Here is a 24,349-nt window from a genome sequence, read left to right as displayed (position 1 = left end):
TGATGGTGACGAAGAGGACGATGTTGATGATGATACTCGCGAGGAATGTAATGAAAGGTGATAAAAGAACAAAGAGATATTGATGGATGGATGGATGGATGGATGGATGGATGGATGGATGGATGGATGGATGGATGGATGGATGGATGGATGGGTGGATGTTTATTGCGTGTTTGTGCCTGGATAAAAATGGGTCGTCACTTTTGGTGAAAATTAAAAAAAAAAATACTATTTCCAATTAATGATTCATTATTCTTTTTTCTTAACTTTAAAAAAATTGACAGAATTTTCAAATATTTGACATTAGCGGAAAATGCCAAAGATCATTTTTTAAAATCTTGTATTCTAAACCCAGCTGCTGAATTTATTTGAAATAACCGACTAATAATTTTAAATGGATAAAACTGGAGAAAAAATTAGACAAAAAACACACCGACTCAATTAATGAAATTAATTTTTTATTTGCCATTTTAGCCAAACGACTTGCTGATTGGTTTTGTCATTATTGTTGAAGGACACCTGCTGAAACACGCAACAAATCAATTTACTTCACTTTACCTCTTCAAACCTCACCAACAATGGCAAAGCCAGATGTAGGTGGTGATATATAGTGATAGAACATGTGTTATTAACACTGCAATCAAAATATACTTGTTACTGGATATGTGGCAGAATTAAAAGCTGACAATTGCGATTACTCTCCCGATGACTTGGGTTTTTCCTATTTGTATCATGATACCATGGCTAAATGATGATAAAATCACTGAATAATGATATCTACACTGAATGATAATATCCACACTGAATGATGATATCTTGACTAAACGATGATGAAGAGGATGATGAAGAGGATGATGATGAAGAGGATGATAAAGACCATGTAGATGATGACAAATATCTTGCTTGTAATGAGCAGATTAATAGGAAGGGTATTCTAGCTCCCCTCCTGCATTCGATCTGCACAACGAACTATGTACTGTTCATATAAAGTTAATACTGATAATGAATGCACGAGGATGCCAGTTATGACGTAAGTGATGGCGTAATCGTTGAATGACGATGATGATATAGATGATATTTTCAATAGATAGATGATAATTCAATAATGATGATGATATAGATGATACTTTCAATATATAGATGATATTTCAATAATGATAAAGATATAGATGATATAGATATAGATAAAGATATAGATAATAACCTTGACAATGACGGTGAATGATATAAATGATATTGAAGATAATGATAGCAAGAATTATGCTGACAATAAATAGCAATTAACGGATTATTATGACGCTGACATATCAAAGTGATGATATCACTATCATGAATGATGTACTAAGATAATAAGGAAAAGAATAATATCAAAAATCTGAACAACAATGATAAAAATAACCAGAAGAACCCACATTATCATCATCAACGTCGTCGTCATTACTCCCTTAGATTGCACTGTTATTATTGTTATAAATCTTGCGTATATTCTTATTGTTAGAGTTGTTGTTTCAAAGAGAACAAGTAGGACATTTACACGCACATCACGTCTCGTCTTTTTTCGCTCTTCTAGTTCCACAACAACCGCCGAACATATAAAACAAGCTCGACTATTGCGATAACGCACGACCGCTCGCTCTCTCTGTGCAACCGTCGTAGCAACAAAACAACAGCAACAGCCCCAACAACTGCGGCCACAACCACAAAAAAGCTAACCAACTTCAAAATGGCAATATTATTACTGACTAGGAAAGCAGTCTCATGATTCCAAACAAAAAAAACAGCCTAAATAGACAACAACATCGACCACAAAAGACGCTTAACACATGTTACCAGCAACAAAAAGCAACAACTTCAGCAACAACTTCTAAAGCAACAACAGCAACAACACTACAATCACTAAACAAAAATCTTGCTAAAAATAAAGTAAATTACGGATAGAAAAACAGCAATTCTAACGATACAACCAAAACAACAATATAAAAAACTCAGACGATAGAAGGAAAGGAAAACAAACTTCACAAAGGAGAACTTAAAATAAGGACGCAAATTTTAGTAAATTCTAAAATCTCTTTTCATTCCAAAATAGCTTTGCAACACATATACACGCACACACACGCGCACACACGCACATGCACACACACAAACACACACACGTACGAAGAAATAGAAGCAATAAGGTGAAAGCTACTTACATCAAACCCAACAATAACATCTCGCAGTAACACAAATATCATCAAACACTTTCCACCCGTCTTCGACGTATCAACGCCTCCAAATACTGTTTTATTGTTCTGGAATATTTTAAGCTTGGAAATTAATTTGTTTTTCTTTTTTTTCATTGTTCTCTTAGATCCTTATTTGTTTACCGGCTTGAAAAAAATAAACTTTTAGAAAATAATAATTTTTACAACATCTAGATTGAATTATTAATGGTCTTTTTCTAACATAATTAGCTCATTGCCGTTAAATTTCACCAAAAACTACACAATTCTGCGCGAAGAATCTTCTTCCTTGCAATAAAACATTGAAAAATCAAATATTTGATATGAAAATGAACCTGTTCTGAGAAAAAATTCTAATTGTGACGACGATGATGACGACAATAATGATGATTTTTCCTAAATAGAATATGATAATGAAGAAAAAGAAGATGATAATGAAAATGCTGATATCAGATGATGACGACGATAGTGATGACGATGATGTTGTCGATAATGACGATGGTGATGATGAAGACGGCGATGATGTTGTTATCATGAGAAAGACGCAGTGATATGCATTGTAATGCTCGTAAGTATCTCTGAGCAAGAATGCCTACCCGCTGTTACAACAACAACAACAACAACAACAACGACAGCAACAACAACAACAGCAACAACAATGACAAGAACAATAACAACAATAAATACAACTACAACAACGGAATGTTTAAACAATAACAATTTATAACAACAAGCTCTTATGCATTTACCCGTGTTGAAATGCGTTGAAAATGTAAACATGGTTATACGCTTGGAAGTTTGAACGTTCGATCTTCAAAAATCTTTGTGCCAATGTGTACTGTTGCAAATAATTCTAAATGTCTCGTTATTTGACTATACATAGATGTTCTCCATTTTATAATAGGTACGTTAGAAATGAAGATTTGAATACTTTCGTGTTAATGTTGCTTTTGTAAAATAATCATTTAAAGATAATTTCACTTAAGATTTGGATGTTTAGAAATATCGTTGGCGAGAACAGAGCAAAATCCTTTAAAACTCTAAAAAAAACATTTCAAAACAAACTTAGACAAAACAATTTTACACGAATCTTAGAGGAAAAATTAAAACTTTTGAAATCTTTTCTAGAGTTGAATAGAGACGTAACCAAAAACTCCAAGACAAAACTTGAAAAAAAATTTTTCACTAGACAGTCAAGCAAACAAACAAAAGGGCAGACAGCTCTCCCAGTACAAAAATATGTAAACACATTAGGCATAGGAAAGCATAACAAAACGTTAAGTAAATTTCATCATCATAACCGTGAAAGACAACACATTAAATCATAATAAGAATGTTTGTTTTTATACATCGTAGTAATCTTCGTTATCGGCATTGTTATCATCAATAGGGTCATCTTTATCAGCAGCAGCACCAATATCGTCACCACACAGTTACTATCAATATCAAATAGCCATCATTGTTATCACATGGTAACCTCTGTTATCATCATCATATTGTCAACATCATTAATGCATGGTCGTCGTCATTATCACATTGATCTACATTCTCACATTTTATTTTTTGTTTAATATAAAAATCATCTTCATCATTATCATTTTCACATTAATAATCGAAATCGTTTTAGTACATCATGTTCATCATAACTTTCCTTCTTTTCATCCATTTTCTCCATCTCATCTCCATTCTCCTCCTCATCTTCTTCTTTTTCTTTTATCTCCCTTTACTTCTTCGTCGACATCTTCTTTCCATAATTTTCATCATCACCATCATCGTCATCTTCTTCTCCTTCATTATCATTTTCGCCATCTTCATCGTCGTCATCATTATCTTCGTCATCATCATTTTCGTCATCATCATCTTCCTCATCATTAACTTAAAGCCTGCCATGGACTAGACAGAGCAGTGTAACATCATTTTTGCATCTTATTATAGACGATATTATCATGGCTGTCTCTTTCGTCATCGTTATGTAAATAAGTCATCCTTATCACCATCGTTGTCTTTCATGAAATCTTTAATCAGCACGCCATCATCCTTGCTATCTTCATTGTCATTACCACCACCATCAACAACATTATCATCATAATTATAAACAGTATCATTTTGGTATCATTTTAAAATTCAATATCCCAATCCAGACCATTTTCATAAATATAATTATCATTATTGATACTAATCAGTATATAATTATCAACTAATTTCATCATATCAAGACAGCAAAGTCATTATCATTCCCCATCCATATATCTACTCGTGTTCATCATCACATCACATCGTCATCACTGTCCCGTTAGCATTATCATATTTTTCAATCATTTTCATCACCAACATCATCGTCATCATTGCCTTTAGAATCTTCTTTAACATTATCAAACATTTGTTTCATCAACATTATTAATGACATCATCATTGTCACCATTATCACCATCATCATCATCATCATTATCATTATCATTGCTAATATCATCATCATCACCATCGCCACTATCATCACGATCGTCATCAGCATAAAGCCCCTCTTAAACGTTATATAGAAGCATTTCCGCGCGAGTGGTGTGCGCCTGGATGAGATGATTGGAATGAGTGAATGAATGAGTAAAAGAAGGAGTGAAAAATGAGTGAAAAATGAGAAAAAGAATGAATAAGATGAAACGAATGAATAAACAAATGAATGAATGAATGAATGTACGAATGTATTGAAGAATGAATCTTTGAGTGGATAAGATAAATGGATGAGCGGGAGAGTGATTTGACCGAATGAACGATTGATTGAGTGAGCAGACAAACAAGCAAGAGTGTGAATGAGTGAGTGAGAAATTGAAGGAGTGGGAGAATAAAAGAGTGAAGAAAAAGAAGAAGGCAGGTCTGAAATAGTGATTGATGTTGTCATTAGTGTAGAGCTCTTTACAATTGCGTTTCCTGGAAAGCTGCTGGTACAAAAAAGGAGAAGAAAAATGATGAAAGGAAATTTTTTTGTGTTGCAGCGTGGGAGGTCTTGTTTGTTTTGGTTTTTTGTTGTTTTTTTTAGTTTGATATCTTTTTTTGCCTCGTTAATGTGATTTTTTCCTGCTCGATATGTTCGTGTTGTTATGAAACCTTTCAACTTTGTTCGTTTGGTTGGTTGTTGTTTTAGCCATGTTTAAAATTTTGAAGCATTGATGCTGTTGTTATGAATCTAAGTGCTGTTGCATTAAAATGTGGCTGACATCAATTTTTTCAAATATTTTAATCACAAACACAGTCACAACAATGTAAAAACAAACCAAAACCCCGGACACATTCAGATTTCGTCAATCAAATTTTAAATCAACCAACCGATATTTTCAATTATGAAAGCGACACCATATGTACACAAATCACTAATCGTGTGTAATTTAAAAAAAAAAAAAATTTCTAAAAAAAATCGCTGAGTCAACAAAAAAAAAATTTCTCGAGGCCATTCCGCCTTATAGGACTGACTTAGTAGCAGAACACGGGCCGTTACGCCAGCGTAAACATTAGAACCAGCGGTGGATTGCATTCATTTGGAAGAATGAGTGCTGTGTTATGTGTCGTTGTGTGGTGTGGTGTGGCGTGGCGTGGTGTGGTGTGGTGTGGTGGGTTGTCGTGTTGTGTAGTTCTCCATTGCGTTCGGCTGTGATCGTGATTTATATGAGTATAAATGATGCCAGGTTTTTTTGTTTGTATTTTTTGTATTTTTCAGTAACATTCTTCTGTTGCATTTTTTTCATTTTACATAGATAAATTTAAATCGCATGTTACTTGTGTTTATTTTGGAATACAACGCGCATGTTTAATGTTATTTTACTTTGTGTATGTATTTCGAAATTTGTGATGTACGTGCGGAAAAGTTTGGCAAACATCGTAGCATTATTGGCGTCTGTTGGTTGGCTGCTGAAATGTGTAGCTATGAATGGCAGTGCGTATTTACAATGGCGATTGAATGGCTGCGTGAATCAACGTCCGCTAATATGCGCAAGAATTTACGTCTGCGTTTTGGAAAACTTGCGTGTCTGTGTGTATTTTTTATGGAATGTTCATTTTCACGTGTGTTGGTGATGATAGGATTTTATTTGGTACAGGCGACACACGTGTATAGGCCTTGTGGAATTTTCTGGACATTCCTCTGAATGTGTATAAATTATATTTACGGACGTCTGAACATGAATTTGAACTTAGAAAACTGTTGCAGGCGTGCAGTTTTATGCATATTATTGAAGAGTTTTATGTCTTATTTTTAAATTTAAAAAAAACAAAAGAAGAAAAAGAAGTTGACTTTTTAAGATAAATAACCTTAACCAAGAGAACATTTTTTCTAGAAAAGAAAGTAATTATTTTTTCTCGCCTCCTAACTTCCAGCCGTAAATCATACAGCCTGGCAGACTGATACCAGACGGACAAGCCGACAGACAAACAGACAGGCAAGCACACAGACAGACCGACAAAAAAACAGACAAGCAGACAGATGAAAACAATTTAACATCTCGCTCTCGTGAATGATGCTGCGGGCAAAATGTGGAAGACGATGTGTGGACCAGTCGGAATGGTTGGTTGGTTGGTTGGTTGGCTGGTTGGTTGAATGGATGGATAGATGGAGGGTTGAATGTATGGATGGATGGATGGACGAATAGATTGAAGAACAGATAGATGGATGGTTGGATGGATAGATGAATGGATAGTAGATAAATCGATAGATGGATAGTTGAAAATGGATGGATGGATGGATGGATGGATGGATGGATGGATGGATGGATGGATGGATGGATGGATGGATGGATGGATGGATGGATGGATGGATGGATGGATGGATGGATGGATGGATGGATGGATGGATGGATGGATGGATGGATGGATGGATGGATGGATGGATGGATGGATGGATGGATGGATGGATGGATGGATGGATGGATGGATGGATGGATGGATGGATGGATGGATGGATGGATGGATGGATGGATGGATGGATGGATGTTTTCCATTTTGTTTCGTGTTTTTGATGTCGTAAACCAAAAACTCATTAGCCGGCTTGTGAGAGAAACGGCACGCTTTTCATTTTGCATCCAACTGTATGTTTTTCTAACTTTGTATGCTGTACATGTAACGATGTATGTCTTTGCATATTTTGTATGTTTGAATATTTTCCTAATGTATGCTCTCTAATTGTGTATATTGCTGTTTTTGTACAACGTACATTGTACTCATATGCATGTTTTTGTATCTTCTGTATTTTTTTCTAGTGTGTTTGTTAAAATTTTTGCAAATTGTACAAGTACATTGCATGTGCGTGGTTTTTCGTGATTGTGTTTGTGTGTGGAATTATTTCTATGTTTTCATTTTTTTACAAAAATATGCTTGTTCTTGTTTGATACGTGATGTGCAGTTTTTTTTTCACAAATAAATAACTTTTTTGTTTAGAAGTCTGTATATTTGTTCGTTAGCATTTAATGAATGTTTAAATTTCTGCTTTCTGACAGATGTTTTTGTTTTGAAATATCATTTTCCTTGCGTGTGCAGGTAGTACTTCGGCAATGTAATTGAATTTTTTGTTTGAAGAAGCTTTTGTATGGTGTATCAGTGGAATGCATTCCCAGGAGTGTGTTTGTATGTTTGGCAGTTTGTATTTCTTTGTCGTATTGCGTATGTTTGTTGGATTTTTTGTTTTCAAATTGCATTGTTATTTGATATTAAGAAAACAGACAGGAATAAACGCAGATGCATAAAGATGAAAACTTTTCAAATTTTGTGGAGCATGCATTTTTGTTATTGGTAGTAATAGCATTAGTTTGTGTAAATAGCTAGAAATAGAAATAGATGTATCAGTATAAGTAATAGTAAAAGTAAAATTTGTTGTAGTAGTAGTAGTAATAATAATAATAACAGTAATAATAGTAGTAGTAGTGGTGGTTGTGGTAGTGGCAAGCGAGCATTTGAAGTTACGAAGCGTAAAACGAATGAGCATAACTCAGTGTAGGATCTGTCAGAGGCTTGGCTTGCTCTGCTCAGCCATCCATCTTCTACCGTTGTCACATGCATACTGCTGCTGCTGCTGCTACTGCCTCTACTGCTGCTGTCGTCGTTGCGGCTGTTGTTGATATTTTTGATGTTGTTGTTTTTGTTGTTCTTGCTTAAACCGTTGTTGTTGTTTTGTTATATTGTAACGACATCTGCAACAAAAGTAGCAGTAACATTGATGTTGTTGTTGGTGTGGCTGTTGTTGCTGTCGTTAATGCTGTCTTTGTTTGTGTACATTGTAGTTGAGATTTTTTTTTGTAAAAGTTTCTCTTGTGATTGTTGTCGGTGTTGTTTCATTTCGTTTTCTTACAAAAATCTTGGCTGATGTTGTTGTTTTTAATGTTTCGGCCATCTTGTTTTGCCTTGTTTCGGCTGTTGTTGCCTTCAATATTTTGAAGACAGATGGGGCAATGATGTAAACATCATTTTGGCCGTTATGGCTGCTAGGATTAATAATATGTTTGCCAAAGAAAGTTTTAGGACTACGTGTTTTTTAACGTTCACTTTTTTTTATAAAATTTTACCTGACTTTTTGTTTGTATTACTGTATAAAGATGTTGTTACAATAAGTAAAGCTTATGGATTTTGTGCTCGAAAGCAGGTTGGCACTAGAGCCCTTGTTTTGGTAAGCTTTTTGTCTCTCAATGTCACTGACGTTTGTGTGAATAGACTGCTATTATTATCAGTAGTATGTTAATGATTTATGCAGTTCTGGCTTGTGTCCTGTGGTAAGAGGTACTTGAAGGTTTTATTTTTTATAGCAAATGAACTGCAATATGAAGTAAGCGTTACATTTAGTGTCATTATTTCGATATCACTATATAGAAACCTATCTTTCTCATCATCCTTTCCATCATCATACTCACAACAATCACCATCCTCTCCTCTCTCAAGTTTATCATCATTATCAACATCAGCATCCTTTCCGAACTTGTCACATCATCATCCTCCTCCTCATCATCATCATCCTCACATCATACTCATCATCATCGTCACTTTTTTATGACCCAAGGGTGCTATGTTAAATTCAAAACAGATTCCCGAACAAGTTTACATAATAAATTCTCATTCCTCCGCCACTCTGTGTGCCCTTCCATGCACGCACAAATGCACATGCACAAACCTGGATTCACACACACACACACACATACACACGTGCACACGTACGTACACGCATCCACACACATTCGGGCACACCGTCAAGCACGCACACAAGCAGGGACACATACTCATCTGCACGCCAACATTAATTTTTCAAAAACTAAATTTCAACTTTTTTTTCATTCTACTTAAGTATCAATTTGTAATAGGTATCTATTTCAAAGAGATTTTCAATTTGCGATCTTTTCATGTGCCTGACTGTGTTTTCAATTTGGTGTAAGATAAAATCTTCAATGGTTCACCGATTCGTAATTATCATAATATATTATAATGTACTACACACGCACTCACATACACACGCACACTCGTAATATGATTGCTATTGTACATTTTATAATCTAATCAGTCATTTTCTTTATTCATTCAAAACCTGGCTCTAAAAAATTGAAATCGCTTAAAACGAAATAGTGTTCACTGTTGAACTTTCTATATACCTTTCAACCCCAACAATATTCTAGTTTCGTATCGTATCGTATCAAGTCGTTTTGAAATAATAACGAATAGCAGATGCTTATTGATATCACTGCTGCGTATTTATAGTTCTGATTTTGGATGATGTGTATATAATGTAAGCTGCGACTCTGGCTTTTATATCGCTGAATTAAATTACACCGGGGTAATACAGATTAACATTATGGTCAAACGTATCTGGAGAACTAGAATCCGATTTTATATTTTGGATAAATGTTTAAAAATTGAATTACAACAAAGTTTAAAATTGGATAATAATAATTTTGTAGGCAGTTTAGAAAATATGAAAATAAAATAATAAATTAATTGAATATATGGAGAAATAAGTAAACGCCTGTTTCTTTACAGTTCAGAAATATAATCTTTCCTTACATTAGCAGGCAAATTTATTAACATTAGATTGAGTTCAATGGTTGAAATTTTATAGGCTAAGAGGAAGTCTGGTGAATATTTATGGTGATGATAACTTGATCCTTTACTTACTAACGTTCTGAATGATGTACTACGATGATAATGGTGATGGTGATGAGGATAACGTGATGTCAATGTGATGATGGTTATTTCAATTGTAAAATAATTAATGATGATGATGACATTAATGGTGACGATGAATGTCGATGAATTGGAAATGTTTACAAGTATACCATAAACTTTAAAATCAAATTTTAAATTTAAGAAGTGTTTTGGTTTTTTTTCAATAGAATGCGTCTTAAACAAACGCATCAAATTTTACAAAATGAACTTTACTTTGTGGCTTGATGAAAATTACCAACGTGATTTCAAAACTAAAAAATAACCGTAGTAGTAATCGTAGCAGGAATGGACGAATGTGATGGATGATTTATCGATTGTACGTATCGATCGGAGCAGAGGAGCATTTGAGGAGGGTTGAATCTGCATGGGAAATCTTTGGAAGGGTTATAAATAACTAGTCATCTCATCACACAACTAAGTTGTTGGAAATCAACCATAACAACAACAACAACAGCAGCAATAACAACAAAACTGTACAACATTCGAACAACAAAACAACATTCACACCAGAAAGAACAGCTACGACGATTTACAATAAATGTATGACAGAGCCGAATAGAGACAGCCGTAACAATAGAAAATTGTCAAAAACATTTACAAATACCTTTGTAAACGATATGTCAGCAGCAGCTAACATAATTACAGCAGAAGTTTTGCAACTTCATACACATACAAATACAAAAACAACATCCGTTAAATTCCAAAAAAAATACAAAGTTGATGGTAGGGTGACAACAAAACAAAAAAAAAACAAAAAACTAGCAATATGACTTCAACAAGCAACTCAACCACATAAAAACCCACCACAACAACAAAATAACAACAACAACATGACAGCAACAACAACACAACAACAATCACAACCTAACAACAACATGACAGCAACAGCAACCACAACAACAACAACAGTATAACAGTAACTCCAGCAAAACAACAGGACAGGAGAGAACAACATAAGATCAACCAGGTAGAAAAACAACAACCACCAACTACAAGAAACATTTCCACAAGCCTGTACTTTTTTTGTACAAGCACTTCAATATGGACAAATAGATTGTGGACATATTTGCCTCTGTGTGTGTGTGTGTGTGTGTCTGTTTGTGTGTGGTGTGTGTGTAAGTGTAAAAGTGTCTGCCAGTATGTGTGTGTGTGTGTGTGCACTGTCAACAAATTTATACACAACAACGCGTTTTGTATTGTATATATGCGTGCCTGTGGAGATAAAATGATGATAGATTGGGATGCGTTTTGTTTTTTTGTGCTTTTATTGACATTTTGGGATATATTTGCTTCTGTTCGCTTCTGTTTGTTTGATTTTGTATTTTTTGGCAATTAAAAAAATATATTAATGTTTATTTCCCAAAAAAGTTTAAATTTCTAAACCATGTAGGCAACTCTTGGCATCCTTCGTACGTTATAAAATATGCATAGATGCATATGTATTCCAACTAATGATAATGAACTTAAAAATAGATGGATAGATGGATAGATAGATAGGTATAGGGACAAAAAAGCACGATTGTGTAGGAAATACAAATACACATACATTCATACTCACAAACACATACACAAAATAATCTCATAGACACACGTAGACACACAGTTTAGTTTACTTAACTGATTGTGATGTACGTACAGGAGTGTTGACGTGTGAGTGAGTGAATGTATCTGTGTGTGAGTGTATGTGTGTCTGTCTCCTTTTGTGAGTGTGTGTGTGTGTCTGGCTGTTCCACAGTTCATTCTTATCAACAAGTGTTCAGGTGGATGAACGTACAAGAAATTTGTGTATATATATATTTATGAGTTCTGTTATAGTTTATGCTCGTATGTGTATGAGAGAGAGAGAGAGAGAGAGAGAGAGAGAGAGAGAGAGAGAGAGAGAGTATGTGTGCGTGTGTGTGAAATTTGGTTTTTCAGTTCTTTCCAAGTGACAACTGTGAATTTGCTCTACTTCGAAAAAAAACTCGAACTGAAATATTTTGAGGGGGCATGAGCATATTACATTTGTTTGGAAACTTGCATGCTGCTTGCATGTTGGAAAATGCAAGCAACCATCAAATTTATCAATTTTATTGCATGTTTTTAAATTATACATATTATTCGCACAGACATACAATGCAAGCATACAAAAAAAATATTTTGCCCGCATGTCTGACTGAACACGTATGGACGAGTGATTGATGTACTTAGAGGCAGAAGCGAGGCGTTCTACATTTCAGAACTTTGGGTTCTTTACGATGTTTGCAGTTGGAGTTGACGTTTTTCCGCGATTTATTCATCCGAGAGATGGCTTGGAAACGTGTACGTGGGCTTGTTTGTATGTTTATGTACGTGTGTTTGTTTGTTTGCGTATGCTTGTGTTTGTATGCCTACCTTTGTGCCTTTACGTGAGTGTTTGTTTCTATTAGTGATATATATGCATGCGTCTCTGCACTTTTAACACTGCATTCTCAATGTTATTGTTAGGGAATGTGCCTGTGTAAACATTCTATGTTTGTGTATGTGTGTGTTTGTGTGTGTGTATGTGTGTGTGTTTGTGTGTGTGTTTTTTGTGTGTTTGTTGTGTGTTTGTGTTATTTTTTGTTAGTGTTAACGTTCTTTTTTCATTATTTTATTTCATATTTTATTTTTGTTGCATTAATTGATGTTATTTTTTCTGTTACGGCGATCGATGTTATTGGTGATGGAATTCATGGGTTTTGAATTTTTTTCGAGTAGTGCATAAATGTCAGAAATTATTAATCAACAATTTTAGGGAGATCCATTATACGAAATAATGAAAATGAACGGTGCACATTTTCATAAAGTAAGAGGCTCCTAAAGATGATACTTATATATTTATTTCGTTTTTTAGGTTTTCACTGATGAATTTTTATGATAAAATTTTAGAAAATAACTATCAATATTGCAAAATATAAAAATTAAATGATTTAAATATATCCTGGCAGAATAAATTTCCATTTAAAGATTTTATTTGAACTATTTTAATAAAATTGAACGGCGAAATTACCTATTTATCATGAAAAAAAATGTTTTTAAAAATCAGTCGATTTCATATTTTTATAATATTTAAATCGACAAAATTTAAACAAAACTCAAAAAAACAAAAAATAATTGGTGGTTACACACAAACACGCACATAAACACACACAATTATTTTTTATCTTACAACAAAAAAATTATTTATTTTTTCAATCATACAGCACGTAAATAACACACTAAATAACGGAGCAAGATAAAATCTAAGATGAAATGGTGAACGTGAACTACACGCACACTACACACACAGGCACACACACAGGCACACACACACACACGCACGCACACACACATAAACTAACACATAAACCCACATACAAATACACACACATTCACATTCATACGAACTCATATAACTGATTATTCTTGTTATTTGTTAGTGATTTTTACAATTGATTAAACATTTTTTTATGGATGGTTCATATTATTGTTTCTTCGAAAAAATGTTTCTAATTGGAAAAAGTTTTATTTATAAAAATTATTTTTATATTAATTTAGAAGTTTATCTACAAAATCTCTTTATTTTTATTATAAAAATTGGTTGTTTCTACTCGAAAAAAGTTAATAAAATTTATTTAAAATTTAAAATTTTTGTTTTTCCATTTCCCCATACAAAGCAAGTTAATCTTGAAAGTTGTGTATAACGCAATTTCTATGCAAAGGAGGTTTATCTTAGATGCTGCCATGAGAAGAACATTTGCATATAGTTTGAATTGCCAATTTTTTCTCCTTACCCATATACATCCATTCAATTGCTTGCCAAGTAAGCTGCCTGTATGAAATGGTTCTTTCTTTATTTTGTTTTTTAAAGTATTTTGAAATATTTTTTGTTTTTTTTTAAATGAATTCTGAAATGCAATTTACAATTGAAAAATAATAACTCATGAAGATGTTTTTAGAACCGAGAACGATAAATAAGTTATTTTTATATAAAGACTAAGGCGTTATCACAAATTTCACGCTTTGAAAATTGACTTTTAAAAAGTTAAACATTTTAAAATTGTTAAAATCTATGTACACAAAACTTATTCAGAATAAAACCAACAAAAGAATAACAAAAGAATAACAAAAAGAATAGCAAAAAGAAGAAAGGGATGAGCTGACTCTTATTATCTGCAAATTTGTATGCATAGCGTTCTTATGCAGTCAGACAATTCAGCCTTATCACTAAGGCTGTATTACACTCTAATAAGATTGCAGGCATGTTTCCTGAATAGAAACAGTTTAATTATTTAAAACTAAATAAAATAGAAGAAGGCTGCTTCTAATGTTTTGTATTGAGAGTAGAAACTATTAAAGGGAAATAAAATGTTTTTCAAACGGCCCGACGCACGTTCAATTGCACTCTCTCTTCTGAATTTTTAATTATTTTTTCATGTTTAATAAATTAATGCAATTATTTTTTTGTTTTTACAACCTGAAAAAATGGTTTTTTTATTATTTATTCATTGAAATAATTCCAATAGAATTTTTGTTTACAACTAAAATATAATATTTCTGATGGGCGTATATTATAAAAAAACATATAATGCAGATGGCAGGTTACCAGAAAAGTATGAATAAATTAGTATTAATAGAGTATAGAAAAAGAAGTGATTGAATAATTAAAAAAATGAACGAATGAAGAATTATTGAATAAATAAATGAACGAATGAATGAATGAACGAGTGGGTGAGAGAGAAAGAAGTGCATGTGATGGAGTCAGTGAGGCAAGCAGGCAGCAAGACATACTATTCAATTATCGTTTTGCTGGCAGGCAACTGATTGTTGTTTATAACGCGCAGGTCCTTTTTCCTCCTCTGGCAAGAAAAATATATCTTTTTTTTTCTTTTTGAAAACATAAAAACGCCACTTTTTTTTCAAATTAGTGTGAAAAAATTCTTTTTTATAAAAAAAACCTTTTCTACTTCCCTGCCGTGCAACTATTTTAAATATTTATTTGAGGTTCTACGAAAAAAAAATGGGAAGACGGCAGTGGAAAAATGAAAAAAAAACAAAAAAATGAAAAAAAAAAACAAATAAAAGGAAATAAAAAAAAATGAAAAAAGTGTTAGCATTGTAGTGAAATCCTCGCTGGACAGATGAAAATTTAGATGAAAAGATTGAGATGACAGTGGACGTGCATTTGTGTGTTTGTATTATATGTGTGTGTTTTGTGTGTGTGTTTGTTGTATGTGTTTGTGTTTTATGTGTGTGTGTTGTATGTGTTTGTGTGATATGTGTTTGTTTTGTGGTATATTTATGAATATTTCTAATATTATATAACAGAAATCTTAAAGTATCTTGTTGTTTTACTGAGTTATTGTTTTAAATGTTCAGTTGTTTGAAAGCAAATCAAAAGAAACTTTACAAATATTTTAAAACATTTTTAACCTCCAATTTCATTTCACAGACATATTGTGAAGAAAAAGTTCTGAAGTATATTTTCTTACTACAAACCCTTTTAAGTTTTTAAATTTTAAGCCAAAGATATTGCACGCAATTCAGACTATTCCAAAGACGCTAGGCGCGCTAGGCATCTCATCCATTATTCATTTCTGCTTTTCTTTCAACAAACATTCCTTCTACACAGAGTCACGAAATTTTTCAAACTGTTACAAAAATTTTATTTTAATGTCAAATATTCTTTTAATGTTTTATCTACGTGAAATAATTTTCAACAAAGCTAAATTATTAAGTAGATATTAATACAATTCTTTCATTTTCAATTTAAATGGAAAATTTTTTCAAATAAATCTATCTATTAAGTTAATTATATTATAAATTTTTAAAATATTTTATTTCAATGTAGAATTTCTCAAGAGGAAATGTTAATCTATTCGCACATAACAGAACAGCAGAACGTGACGGTAACATGAAACCAGGCAGTCATGCTGAATAATGCATAAAGAACATCAGAAATTAATAATAAAATTGACAAGTAGCGTAATAATAATAATAGTAATAATAATTATAGTCAATAACAAAAAAACAGTAATAATCATATAATAATTATAACCTTACATAAAAATGACACAAATAAAGTCTTCAGGTAATAAATAAAATTTTTCCAACTATAAAAATTTCATTTTCTTTAATAAACTTTTTCAATGAAGTTCATTCTTACCACAACATTCTACGTTTACATATATTCCTTTATCGTTTTTCGTCGATTTATTATTCAGTAATATTTTTTTCTTCGTAATAAATTTTCACGATTCTCTAACTGCTTTTAAATCACTTAAGTCTAATCTGTTCACTTATTTCATTTCAACTTCATAACTAAAAGTCAGTTTTAAATTAGACGTTCAAATTTGCCATTTAAAATATAGGTAATAAAAATATTCTTCTTCCAACATAGCAATGTGTTTTACAATTATATTACATACAAATTGCATACTCCAAAAGAGAAAACATGGATGGCGTTCTCATCTTCTGTTTGATTAATAAAAAATCTTTTGTTAAATTTGAAAGTTTTCAAAAAAAATATATTGAACACTTAATTTAATTTCAAAATTTTTATTTATGGATAAAGTCTTTTCAACTAAATTTGACCACTGTCTATATTTGTATTTTAGTTCCATTTATTCATTAAAAAAAAGTGAAAGAGTCAGCCTAGCAATAAATGCTTATCTAGGGTTGACTCGCATAAAACAAGAAATAACATAGTAAATAACACAAAAAACAATTCAATAAAATTTATGAATCTATTAACATTACATATGCCACCGTATTTTGCAAAGGTTAGACACATCTACACTTTCACGTATTCATTAATTTCTTCAACAAACACACACGCACACATGCATGCACACACGTACACAAGCATGCACATACTATTAAACATCATTATACCCTATATTCTTTAGTATATACAATAATTTCTTTCCAAGTCAAATGCCGTAACACCTATGCCTGGAGCATGTAAAAGTGAAAAATGTTAGTTTACTATAATATGTATGTACGCATGTGTAATTGTACCTATGTATATGTGTAGGTGTGTGTCTATGTGTGTGTGTGTGCCTCTGTGTGTGTAGGTATGTTTTTATGTGTGTGCGTGTGTGTGTAGGTATGTGTGTGTAGGTATATGTGTGTGTAGGTATGTTTGTGTTTGTATGTGTGAGTATGTGTGCATGTATAAATGTATAATTTCGTAACGAGTTAATTTACGATAGATTTAGTTAGAGGGCTTATATGCAGACTAAACATAATTTCTCCTAATTGAATTCTGTTGATGGCTATTGGATAATGCTTTGATTGATGGAATCTGATTTTCTTTTTTGTTCGTGTATGATTTTTGTTGATTTTTTTTTTGTTTTTTTACAAACTTTTTTGTTTTATTTGTTGGGTTTTTATTTTTGATGTTTATTTCATTTTTACGTGAAATTATTTTTATTTTACTATATTTTTATTTTTTATTGATTTTTATAAAGTTTTGAATGTGTATTGTAGTTCTAGTGCGAGGTGGAGTGTGTTGATTGTTGTTCTACACTGTTATATCCGTTTTGTTGTTTGTGGTGATGCTGCTTGTTTATGTTTCTCGATTAAATGGAAGCAGAGTAATTTGTTTTATGATGTTGTTTTTGTGTTGTTGTTGTTGTTGGAGTTGTTGTGGTGTAGTGAGTCGCCGTTGAAGCTTGTGCAGTTGAATGGTTTGAAGTTGTGTAGAAGTTTCTGTGTTGTGTTTTGTGAAAATTTTGTTTTAAATTGTTGGTATTGTTGATGTTATGTTTTTGTTGTTGATTTTGTTGTGGTTTGTGTTGTTTTTAATGATGTTTTTGTTGTTGGCTTTCATATATTTACCCCAATGTTATTGTGAGATAGTTTCCTTAATAATTTTGAATCAACTATCTATGGAATAGTTCAACTGAACAAAACTGAATAAAATTTATTCATGGATGGCTCAATAGTTAAAGTTTTACTCAATTAAAAAAAATGAGATTAGTAAGTTTCACCCCAATCATATTGAAACATTCCATTCCGCTATGGTTCATTTCGGAAAAATGCTCCCCATCTGGTGAAATAGAATAAAAAATCAATTCTATTGCCACGTTCAATAGCAATGCATTGTTTTGTTCGAAGCAATTTCTGACATACTGATTGATGAATTATTAGGCATGTGAAGTTTGCGAACACACTTACACACACACACACACACACACACACACACACACACATACACATAATATACACACATTTATATAACACGTACACACACGAAACACCCACATATATTCACACATACACACATAGCTCTTTAACAAACAAATTCATAAATTAAAATATATTCATATATTCAAATAACTTAAAATAATATTCATATATTCAAATAACTTAAAATAATATTCATATATTTATATAACTTAAAATAATATTTAAATCTTAATAATATTTTTATGTTGCAAAATTTTTTTTTGTAAACATAGAAAGACGAAGACACAATCACGAGCAGAGCAATTAAGATAATGTAATCATATTGTTTATACGAATGGTTTTGCTTGGATTACAAGAAAATACACAGATACTTTCACAATCACACACACACACACACAACAACAACACCCACACCAACATACATATACACGTACATACATTGGAAAAACATGTATCCAAATATGTATACAAACGTGTATACAAAATTAAACACAAAAGTGCACAAATTGTATACAAGCGATGTACGTCTGCGGATAGATCAGTGCCAGATAGATTGCACGGATCATCGTACACGCAACTGTGTGTTTGTATATATGTATGTATGTATGTATGTATGTATGTATGTATGTATGTATGTATGTATGTATGTATGTATGTATGTATGTATGTATGTATGTATGTATGTATGTATGTATGTATGTATGTATGTATGTATGTATGTATGTATGTATGTATGTATGTATGTATGTATGTATGTATGTATGTATGTATGTATGTATGTATGTATGTATGTATGTATGTATGTATGTATGTATGTATGTATGTATGTATGTATGTATGTATGTATGTATGTATGTATGTATGTATGTATGTATGTATGTATGTATGTATGTATGTATGTATGTATGTATGTATGTATGTATGTATGTATGTATGTATGTATGTATGTATGTATGTATGTATGTATGTATGTATGTATGTATGTATGTATGTATGTATGTATGTATGTATGTATGTATGTATGTATGTATGTATGTATGTATGTATGTATGTATGTATGTATGTATGTATGTATGTATGTATGTATGTATGTATGTATGTATGTATGTATGTATGTATGTATGTATGTATGTATGTATGTATGTATGTATGTATGTATGTATGTATGTATGTATGTATGTATGTATGTATGTATGTATGTATGTATGTATGTATGTATGTATGTATGTATGTATGTATGTATGTATGTATGTATGTATGTATGTCTACATGTATGGGTCTATAGTCATGTTGAAGTCGGTTGATGATGATGGAAACCAGAATAACGTACCATAGTCTAGCTTGTTTTGATAGCAATGCCTTAAGGAAGCATGTTTGTTTGCATATGCTCCTTCAAATGTCATTTTCGTTTGTTTTTGTTTGAGTTTTGTTGTATAGGCGTGCTATCATCAGTGAAGGATTCACATGTGCTTTTAGTTTATGTGGCTTCTAATAGTTTAATTGAAATTCACCTTTTTTGTAAAAACAATTCTTACTATCAATCAATTTGATTTTTCAACCTTTTTAAATAAAAGACGTTGGAAAACAAAAGACTTCACTTTTATAATGCCATATGTTTGAGTATGTATGTAAGTATACATCAGTATTTGTATGTTTGTGTGTGTGTGAATGTACATGTACATGTGTGTGCGTCAGTGCAAATGCATGTGTATGTGTCTATGAGCGACCAACATGTGTGAGTATGTTGGTTGTACATGTACATACAACGTTGTATTGCATGCGTACGTTCTGAAATGTACAGGCAAGTGTTCGACTTGTATCGAGCAGTGTAATATCGATGTATCATTGTTTTATTGTATCATAAATGATACTTCATTGTATTATCAATGATACTTTCATTAAGTACTTATTGCATACAAGGCACTTTCATAAACGGTTGTATGCAGTTCATCTTTAAAATTATTCAAGCAAACAGTTTAAAAGGCGATACCCAAGATGTTAATAAGATATTTGATACATCCAAAGATATCTGATACATATAAACTTGTATATAACACATACAAACATGCACGAAATATATAGATACAAATATATAACCATAAAAACAAATAATAATAATAATAATAATAATAATGATATATCTACACTACAAACTAATGTGATGTCTGATTTGAAATACCTGTATACAAAAATAAAACATCTTTCTAAATAAATTGTATGAAAAATGTAAACACATATACATCTACATATTTACAAACGTAAAAATACAAACAAGATACAAATACACGTGTATTTTGATACCAGTGTATCTGTATATTGGTTGCACGAGACTGCCTAATGAAAGGAGAGGATACGCATAAAATGAAAAATGTTACGTGTTGTTTTCTACTGGTACACGTGTGCTCTGTGCGGTGGATTTTGAACTGCTCACAAATGATGTGTTAGTGCGTGTGTGGGGGTGGAAGTATTTTGTGTTTGTTTATCTGTGTTGTGTTTGTGTATCTGTGTTGTGTGTGAGTGTGTGTGTGTGAGAGAGAGAGAGAGAGAGAGAAAGAGAGATATTCTGTTTCTGTGTGTGTGTGGTGTGTGTGTGTGTGTGTGAGTAGGCTAGGCAATGTATTTGTAAACAAGCAATATCCCGGTTATTTAATGCCATATATTGTTATATACGCTTCCGTGCTTCGGTCACTGTTAATATCCGCTCTGTATAAATTGTGGTTTGTTGTGGATGGTGCTGTTGTTGTTTTGGTGATGGCTGGCTTGATGGCTGGCGGTGTTGTTGTATTCGATGATCAAGTTGTTGTATTGTGTTGTTGTTGTTGATGTTTGCTTGTTTTGCTATATTTTGTTTTGATTTGTTGTTGGTTATAGTTTGAATTGTGTCTCTTCATGATTTTGCAGTTATTGTTTGTTTGTTTATAACGTTAATGTTATTTATAATAGGTTTTTTTTTGATAATTCTATTCCATCATCTTTATTTATCAGTTGGAAATCATCCAAAGAAAGATGTAAACGATGATTTGCCGCTCAACACACCATATTGTAACTGGCGGTTGGTGTTTGTGTTTAATGTCTCAAAAGGCAATTGATTTTCTATTTCAAAACGGTAAGCTTTAATGAAAGAAGTTATAAAACAAAGATTTGCATCAAGTGAATACATATTCACTTGATGCAAATCTTTGATTTATAACATTCAGCAAACAAATTGCTTAGAAAATATTGTACCTGACAAGATTATCATTGAAAAATTATCTTTATAATGTTTGATAAATCACTTCTAGCTACAAAGTGTTAGGAAAAAAACAAAAACCTAAAAAGTTATGTTTGTTTTATTTTTTGGTTGCAAAAGAACCTTTACAAATTTAAATATAAAATAGAATTTAAATATCGGTCAAAGTATTTGTGTTTCTACGTTTTTTTTCCTGCCACATAAGCATTCATATAATCATGTGGCAGTGCAACGTATGTGGCAGTACGTAAACATGTTTGGAGGGCACCGGCACATGTGACGTTTTAGGAAATTTCGATACACATATGAATATTTAACATCGAAAACATGCCTATTGCATTTTTAATGAGCAATATTCCAACATAAGTAGAAACATTTTTAGTTTGTTTATATCTGTTTGCGTGTGTGCGTGTGTGTGTGCGTGTGGAAAGTGGAAGGCTTGGTTGTTAGGCGCAGCAAGAAAAATAATCGATAGATGGACGGAAGGAAGAGATAGATAAATGAATGAATGAATGAACGGATGGATAGAAGGGATGGATAAAAATGAATAGATGATTGAATGACGGAATCGATGATGGATAGAATGGATGAATGGATGATGGGTAGATGAATGGATGAATGGTTGAATGGATAGGTAGATGGATGGATAGATGGATGGACGGGAAAAAGGAGAGAGCACTTTTTAATCCCTCCATTGCATTGACCTTTCCATAGCGGAAACAGAATGATAATGATGACGACGATAGTAAGAAAAATAAGAAGAAATTGAATGATGATGATGATGATGGTGACGATGATGATGATGATGATGATAAAAGATAATAAAAACAATAATAAAAATGATGACGGTGATGTGGTGGTGGCAAAAAAAACATGAATACGAATCATCGTTTGATATACCATTAAAGACGAACAATAACGAAAAATGTTAAAAAATTACGATGTTTTGCATAATAATAACATCATGAAAATAATAATACAAATATTAATACGAATAATAATATGAATAATAATATGAATAATAATAACATCAACAAAAATAACAACAATAATAATACAAAAACAAGTATTAGACTAACAGCAGCGTAAAGAATAATGAATTATATATGTACTATAAATCAGCACTTCATTACAATTCCTTCGGCTCTAAGCAAGCATGCAGGGATGTCTGACGTATTAAAAAATTCTAATCAATATCAAATAGTAGATCCTTTAAATTGTTAATATAACCACGTTTGGTTGTTTAGATTTGTTATTTAGAGAGTTTTGTTTGCATATTGTTTTTATCTATCTATCTATCCTTTGATACATTCATTCAACCAATCGTTTATTCATCCGTCTATATATCTACACAACTATCCTTCTATATTTGTTTATCATTCATCATCAACATCTTGGTCATCGTCATCCTCATCTTCCTCATCACTACCATCATCAACATCGTCATCATTTTCATATATCCACCATCATCGTAATCATCGCCATCTTCATCCTCATCTTTTACGTCATCATCTTCACTATCTTCATCTTCTTCATCATCTTCGCCATCATCTTCATCATTGTCTTCATAACATTTTTCATCTTTTTCTTTATCAACATTTGTCTTAACATCATCTTCACCATCATCTTTTTCACCATCTTTACCATCAACTTCATCATCTTCTTCCTCATCATCTTCATCTCTTTCATCATCGTCTTCGCCATCATCTCTATCACCATCATCTTCATCTTCGACATCCTCCTCACTATCACTTTTATTATCTTAAACATGAGCGTGCCGGCGTAATAATCATCAACATGTATTGGTTTCCCATACAATTACTTATCTACAAAGTTATCTCCGATGATTTATCGCGCCATTTTGAGTCTCTATTTGCCTTTCGAGTCGCCTTGCTCCAATGCAGTTTTAGAGATGTTTACATTATTTTTTCTGAAATCTCTTCTTCTTTGTTGTTGATGTTATTGTTGTTGTTGTGTTGTTTTGTTTTGTTTTTATATCTTCCTTCAAATACCAAAATGAGAATTTGCATATTTCCTATCGACATAATGCTCATCACAGCTTTTATTTGTTGAACTATTTTATTGATTTTTTTTTAAATGGCAGTTTAATGTTAAACATCGTCAAATATATTTAATGTAAAAACTGCATTCGCCTAACAACTTAAACTTTATTTTAAAGAAAACTTTCAACCACAAATATAATCCTATACCAAATTCGAATGCAAACACACCAATATTGCAAACATACAGAAACAAACCTACAAAGAAATACGTAAACACGTTATATGTAGGACGAATTAGAGCACGTAGACATGGAGGCAGACAGCCAGAAATACATGCACACATACACGCGCACATCCATCTAGAAAAACATGCAATCCAACCCCTCAATACTTTCCACTCGCGAATGTAAACAACAAAAGCGCTGACGTTTACAATTTCTCATTTGCTTCTTTTTCTTTCGACTTTTCTTTCTTGCTTAATATCTATTTTCCGATCTCTTTCTCTCTCTCTCTCTCTCTCTCTCTCTCTCTCTCTCTCTCGA

At 32.2% G+C, this 24,349-nt stretch overlaps 1 protein-coding gene across 1 annotated transcript in view; it reads left to right on the top strand.

The window, feature by feature from the left end:
* The window catches only part of HELRODRAFT_129623 (hypothetical protein), a gene marked incomplete at both ends in the record, with an annotated part of 43,213 nt that extends 31,653 nt beyond the window's left edge, over window positions 1–11,560 (top strand). Inside the window, one exon of the mRNA XM_009016292.1 lies at window positions 11,457–11,560. Within this exon, the coding sequence (XP_009014540.1) occupies window positions 11,457–11,560 (104 nt within the window). The remainder of the gene's footprint in view (window positions 1–11,456) is intronic.
* Window positions 11,561–24,349: the final 12,789 nt, after the last annotated feature.

Source organism: Helobdella robusta (assembly GCF_000326865.2).
Source record: "Helobdella robusta unplaced genomic scaffold HELROscaffold_18, whole genome shotgun sequence".
NCBI lineage: Eukaryota > Metazoa > Annelida > Clitellata > Rhynchobdellida > Glossiphoniidae > Helobdella > Helobdella robusta.
This window is presented reverse-complemented; position numbering and strand designations above follow the sequence as displayed.